This window comes from Calliphora vicina, chromosome 2 (genome assembly GCF_958450345.1).
Source record: "Calliphora vicina chromosome 2, idCalVici1.1, whole genome shotgun sequence".
Classification (NCBI taxonomy): Eukaryota; Metazoa; Arthropoda; class Insecta; order Diptera; family Calliphoridae; genus Calliphora; species Calliphora vicina.
This window is the reverse complement of record NC_088781.1, coordinates 87,697,445-87,704,735: the sequence shown is the minus strand read 5'-3', so window position 1 is coordinate 87,704,735 and position 7,291 is coordinate 87,697,445. Positions and strand designations below refer to the sequence as shown.

Sequence of the window (7,291 nt, the reverse complement as noted above, 5' to 3'; positions counted from 1 at the left end):
ATATTGTTTGATGGTTTAATTATAGTATAGGTTGACACACATGTAGTATACTACGCTAGTATAGTATACAAATCCTATGTCTATCAGGGCTATTACCAGGTATGCTTAGATACATAATTATTAATAAAAGAATTTGAAGCCCACAAAAAAGTTAAAAAGCTAAAACTAACTACAAGTCCCTTGAATAATAATCGTTACGCGCTTTTGAGGGAAGACGACAATATTCAGTCGGTTAAAAATGGTAATCCTACTCGGAAACCATTGAAGCCACCACCAATTTTCCTTTTCCTTTTGGAACTAATCCAATAATTTGGTAAAGACATTGATTGATCTTGTTGGAAAAAATAACTTCCACATCGTTCCAATAAGAAAATAAACAAATAAAGGTTGAAATTTGTTTAGGTGGTGTGTAGTACCTAACGATATTAAGGAGGCCCTAGAAGAATTGGGCTATAAAACGAAAGTAGTAATAAACATATTTAACAGAGATAAAACTCCTCAACCAATGGTTAGAGTAGAGTTAGAACCAGATGACAAAAAACTAAAAACTCACCCAATATACTCTCTTCGATATTTACTGAATCGTAGAATAACTATAGAGGAACCTCTCAAGTGAAACCGACTTGCACAGTATGGCAATTTTCAACAGTTTGGACATACGAGAAACATGCGGAGACTTTCATTCTTCATCACAATGTGATATTATTCAAAAGGGTCTCAAAAAGAAATGTCGACACTGTGGTGACGACCATAAGGCGAATTATCGAGGATGTCCAGTTTACAAAGAATTATTAAAAAGATTGAGAGAGAGGCGACAACTAAAGAGAGATGAAATTTTTGTACCATCTTCGAATAACATCGATCCTAAACCAGCAAATTCAGTAGCCCATAATAATAAAAACTCCACGTCAATGAATTCTGGCTTCCCACAATAAAATACAGTTAAATCTGAAACCAGTTCCTACGCTGGTGTTTTGAAGTCTGTAAATACTCAGCCTAATATACCCCAAAATAGGGAGGGATAGGAAACCTGCTACAAGCGCTTACACAAAATATTACCTCTCTTAATCAAAAAACATGTTTAACAAAATGTCAACCATGCAAAATTCAATACAAGAGCTTTTGAGAGCGCAGAATCAAATGATTCAAATTCTCCTTTCTAAAAAATGAGTTTCTTGAAAGTTTGTTTTTGGAATGCAAACGGTTTGAACCAACATAAACTTGAGGTTTATAATTTTATTATGAATAAAGACATCGATGTGATGTTTATTTCTGAGACTCACCATACAAATAGGATTTTCATTCCACAACACAAATCATGCCTACGGTAAGGCTCATCGTTTCCTGGCATGTTATGATTACAATGCGAAACATACATACTTTGGTTCACGGTTAATTAACCCTAACAGAAGACAGCTTTACAAAGCTCTAGTTGACAGTAAAAATAGCCAGAATGTCGTATCTCCTGTTCAACCAACATACTGGCCTGCTGACCTTATAGACTTTGCCATATCCAGAAATGTAGATTGAAATTCAATAACTAGGATATATCTTTTGACTTATCTTCCGACCATTCACCCGTAATAGTCACCTATTATGGGAAAAATATACCTAGGTTAGGTTAGGTTCCATGGGTAGCCACTCTTCAAGCAGCTCACTTGGGTCCATTCAAAACTGATCCCATTGTGATACCCAAGGGGTAAACATCTTGGTATTAATTATACGTCCGTTGTTTCCAGGCTAAACCAACCAGATTCTCTGATGAAAGAGTAGATTCGTCTAAGACTTATCCTTGATAGCTCATCTAAGCATGATAGGAATGGTGTTCCGAAGATACGTTCCCTCAGATTTATCAGAGCCGGGCATTGACAGAATAGGTGTGACACCGTCTCATCCTCTTCTTCATTATGGCAGCTCCTACAGTAGTCATTATACCGTAGGCCCAATCTCCTAGCATGTGTCCCAATTATACAGTGTCCTGTAATGAAGGAGACAATTAGCCTTATTTGCTCACGACGAAATTCCATAAGTAGATTCGTCCTGCTGGCATCATATACGGGCCAAGTAGACCTCGTTGTAACACAGGAAGACTCATTGGTCCACCTGCTTTGTGCAGATTCATATAGTGTCCGCTGAACAGCCATCTTGCATATAGCAAGGGAAATACCAGAAAAGGGGTCGATCTCATCATCATCCATCATCGCCCCCATTTTGGCCAGTTCGTCAGCTATACAATTACCCTGATTACCATCATGGCCAGGGACCCATATAAGCGTTATCCTAGAATGTCTCGCTATCTCATTAAGGGATACCCGGCATTCCTCGGTTAACCTAGATGTCGTAAAGACACCCGCTATTCCTTTAACGGCAGCCTTGCTATCGGTAAATATACATATATCACCAGATATTTGATAAAACCTCAGCCAGTTGGATGCACGTTTAATGGCCGTAATTTCCGCCTGAAGAGCCGTACAGAAGTTAGGTAGCCTGAAATAGGATTTAATCCCATAGTTCTCAATAAAGAAACCACCACCGACCCTATTGCCCCTCTTTGAGCCATCAGTGAATACCCTTATGACATCATCAGGGGGTAAGAGTCCGCGCTGCCATGAATCCCTATTCGGGATCTTAATATGGAAATGCATATCGAAAAATGGTTTTGCGATGCAGTAATCGACATTACTATGTAAGTACCCATAGTAGTTCAGTATCTTAGAGTGCCCATGATCTTTACCATACCACGAACATCCAGCATTTAGTCTCACAGCAGAGTTGAGAGCCATTTGTATCACCATCAAATCAACTGGTAACCAGTTCAGGATAGTAAAAAGTGCCTTAGAGGGGGTAGTCCTTATAGCGCCTGTAATCAGTATCGCAATAGTCCTGAGAACTCGTTCCACAGCCTTACGGTGAGTAGCATTATCCAAGGCGTGCCACCACACCAACACTCCATAGAACAAGATGGGTTTAACAACTGCTTTGAAGATCCAACTGATACCCTTCGGCATAATACCCCAGTTTGTACCAATTGCCTTCTTACAGGAGTAGATGGCTACATAAGCCTTGTTAATCCTGTTTTGAATATTCAAATTCCAGGACAATCTTTTATCTAGAATGATGCCAAGATACTTCGCATTATCTCTAATCTCAAGACTGATTCCATTCAGTCTAGGTGGTCTGAAGTCATCGATCTTATACCTCCTAGTGAAGAGAACCAGTTCCGTTTTTTGTGGGTTCACACTAAGTCCACATGAAATACTCCACTCACTCAGTGTACTTAATGCTGATTCCATACAACTGGATATTGTATCCAGAAATTTACCAGATATAAAAACTGCAACATCATCAGCATATGCGACTGTCTTGATCCTTCTGTTATCCATCCTGATCAACAGGGAATTCATAGCCAAATTCCACAGAAGTGGTGATAAAACACCCCCCTGCGGGGTTCCACGATTGGCCACTTTTAAAACACTTACACCACCTAAAGTAGCACAAATGACTCTATAACCGAGTATCTTTTCGACTAGTCGGCGAACACATAGATCAATTCCCAGTTCATCCATCGCAGATAGGATGGCATCGGGCCTGACATTATTAAAAGCTCCTTCAATATCGAGAAAGGCAACAAGTGAATACTCCTTATGTATTAGCGACTCCTCAATGGAGCCAACTAGCGAATGTAGAGCTGTTTCCACAGATCTGCCTTTGGTGTAGGCATGTTGGGATTTAGAGATGAGTTCCGACGGAATGGTCATTCTCAGATATACGTCAATCACCCTTTCTAGGGTTTTCAGCAGGAAGGATGCAAGGCTAATTGGCCTATAATCCTTTGGTTTAGTGTGAGTCGCCTTACCACCTTTAGGAATGAAGACTACTCTGCATCTCGTCCACCATGTGGGGATATAGGTCCATCTAATACACGCTGTGTATATGCTAATGAGCCATGGTACAACTATTTCTTCGTTCTTTTGAAGATCAGCAGGAATAATGCCATCCGGCCCAGGAGATTTAAACGGGTCGAAGCTTTTGATTGCCCATTGGATTCTATCCCTGTTTATCGGAACAGAGTTATCACCCGGAGCAACAGAATCGGCAGCCCCATTCATAGTCTCATCATCGACTGGAAGGCAACCTGGAAAATGAGTATCTAATAGGACCTCAAGTGTTTCCCTACTATTCAGAGTCCATCTACCACAGGGTTTCTGGATATAGCTCGGTACAACCGGTGAAGTTGATAGAATTTTACGTAATCGGTTAGTCTCAGAGGATCCTTCCACGCCGCTACAGAAGTCCCTCCAGGCTTTCCTTTTCGCATTCCTCGTAAGGTTCTTAAAGTGGTTCACTGAGGACTTATATTCCGGCCAGTTACCCAGCCTCTTTGCCTCGTTGAACAATTTACGACACGCCCTTCTTGCGTGTGCAATCTCAGGGTTCCACCAGGGTGGCTTATTCCTACCCCTGCAGATATTCGGCTTACAGGCCAAATTAGTAGCTGATTGGAACGCTTCTGTAAGTGCCTCAACTGCTACCTCAATATCGTCCCTATTTTCAATAGTGGGCGGGTTTGGTAGAGACCGGGAGAGTACATCACTCTGCAACTCCCAATTGGTCTTCCTCCTATTTAGAATGGTATTATCATTCCTATAAGTTACACTGATATTGAAATCAATATATAGATGATCAGAAAAAGAGCAGTCGTCGGAGACAGCCCAATTGTTAATCATACTGTGGTGCTCAGCACTCACAAGTGTTAAGTCTAGTACCTCACTTCTGTTTGAAACAATGAAGGTAGGTTCTGAACCTCTATTAACTACTTCCAAACTACTATTAAGTATGAAACTGAAAAGACTCTCACCTCTTGTGTTGGTGTCGCTGCTACCCCATACAATGTGGTGCGAGTTAGCGTCAGCACAGATAACCAATGGTATCCTGGACTCATTCGCCTTTTTCACAGCACTACGGATATCATCGTTTGGTGGATGCTCCCCGTGGTCATGCGCCATGTAGCTGGATATCAGCCATAACAAACAGCCTTCATTAGTTTCCCATGAGACTGCTACTGTATCTTCATTACTGTAATCAGACAGAATGAAGATTTTCAAAGAGCTTTTAGCCAATATACAGGATCTAATTTTACCTGCGCCTTTAGCGAAGTAGAGCTTATAGCCCTTCAAACATAGTCCACAGATACGGTCCTGATGGACCCAAGGTTCCTGGACCATGACTAGCTCCTCCCCGTTCTGAGCAATTCGGAGGAGCAGTGCAGCTGATGCTGCTTTAGAGTGGTGAAGGTTTATCTGGGTCACCCTCACCATGCTCCATTTTTACAATAGTGACGTCGGCGTCCTCCTGGTCAGAATTCAGGAGGGCGTCCTCGTCCACCACCTCATCCATCCGTTCAAAGAATGTACCAACTAGTTCAGAGACTGAGTTGGTATCTTCAGTGTCGGCTGGATCAGTGGCGTCATTGCAATCCATGCCCTCTTCCGAGAGCATGGGCTTTACATCACCTGAGGATGTATCGCCTTTGTTGTCGCTACGGTAGACACGCAGGATGATCGTACCAAATCCATAGTAGACCTTCCCTTGTGCCTTCCTTAGCGGCCCCAAAGAGTCCTTATTCAGGACAACGATCGCTTTCCTTGAAGAGCCCTCAGCGTCCGTAACCTTAACAACTTTCCAGTCTTGAGTTGGAAGCTGTGGGTTACAGCACTGAAGGATCTCCAAGATCTCCTCCGGGCTAGATGGCTCAGCTGGTATTTTAGCTATGGATCTAGGCTTTCGGGGTATCTCACTCACAGATACCACCTCAAGCCTAGACCCCGGCCAAACCTCACCCAGTGATGCGACGGCAGTCTTTAGTAGCAACGCTGAGCGTTCATCTACACAAGACATAAGTTTTACGTGACCCTGGTACCAACCAGCGTCATCGCATTGTGGAGGAGTGCCTGGGTTCTCTTTGAGAACTTTCCAAAACACCCCTACCAGTTTTTGCTTCACCATATCCCAATTCAATTGAGATATGGATCCGTCATTCGCACTCCGGTCGATAACCGCCCTAACAAGACTGTCTTTGACAATCTCGCTAAAGGATTTAGCTAACGACCTTTGTGCCGCTTTGGGACGTTTAGGTCCCGGTTGCTGGCTCTTGGTCGCTGTATCCTCCTCTGAACGTTGCCGTTTAGGCCCCGCTGGTAATTCAGCAGAAGGAGGAGCGGTCTTGAGACCAGCAATATAGGCTTTCGCCCAGGAAAGCGAAGCTTGTTGCTCCTTAGTGAGGTCCTCGACTTTTTTCAAGCCAAGTGCCTCAACAAAGCGGTAAGCGGAACGCCTGGTGGTAGCAGCCCTTCTAGCAGGGTTTTTATGCCTGGGGTTAGTTTCAGAGCCGGGATTGGCCAGGGGTGATGCGTCTTCAGGACAGGAGGATTCCTTCACAAGACCTGAGCGCACAATTGGCATATGGGAAGCATCCGTGAGGGGCGACTTAGTCGCTTCCCCCTTAGAGGCACCCGAAACAGGGGATTTAGCCGCCTTGACGACTTGGGCTTTCGCGGCTTTGGAGGTACTTGGAGAGAAGTCCAGAGGTACCTCGCCGCTTAGGTCACTACCACCTATTGCCTTGGATTTTTTACAATCAGCCAATCTGGGTATGCCAGATTGACCTCTTGCGACACCAGTAGCATGCAGACTAGTCTGGCCCGGTGTGATCACCTGACTAGCCTGAGTTGCAGTAGCATTCGACTCACCACAGCCCGAAACCATCGCTGTGGGAGTAGGGTCCCCGGAGATTATGAAGCCCCCGACCGGGTACATGGGGCATGACCTATCCTCTTCCATTGAGTCCTGATGGACAATTACTTGCATTTTATACCTGCTGCCAGGTGTTGAGATAACTGCCGCCCCATTGGAGAAACAGACGCAGACCACCAGCCGCCCAATATGGGAAACAGACGCTGGTGGATTTCGGACGGACATTAAAGAGTCCTTACGGACCAGCCGGACTATCCACCTTAACCACCCCTCTCAATGAGGGGAAAATGGTTCGATGGAAATAACATCTGATAGCCGCCCCAGAGGAGAACAGACGCTATCAGACAAAGGGAGGGTAGTTCTTAGTATCATGCTCAACGCGTGCCCTTCTGGAATGGGAGACCCTGCCAGAGACAGCCAACTCAAGTTAAACTGTCCCCTCCAGCATGGCCAACGCGAATCATCGCACTTAAGCCTCTACATCGCGTCAAGATGACTACCCATCGTAGAGGACTACCCATCGTAGAGGACTACCCAT

The 7,291-nt window shown here is 44.2% G+C and overlaps 1 protein-coding gene across 1 annotated transcript; it reads right to left on the bottom strand.

Annotated features, from left to right (window-relative positions):
- Positions 1-3,792: 3,792 nt before the first annotated feature.
- Positions 3,793-6,867, bottom strand: LOC135950647 (uncharacterized). The gene is made up of 2 exons (XM_065500177.1): positions 5,141-6,867; positions 3,793-5,076 (listed from the first exon to the last, which is right to left on the bottom strand). Exon 1 carries the CDS (start codon positions 6,865-6,867, stop codon positions 5,281-5,283), a length of 1,587 nt encoding a protein of 528 aa, XP_065356249.1. The 3' UTR covers positions 3,793-5,076; positions 5,141-5,280.
- Positions 6,868-7,291: the final 424 nt, after the last annotated feature.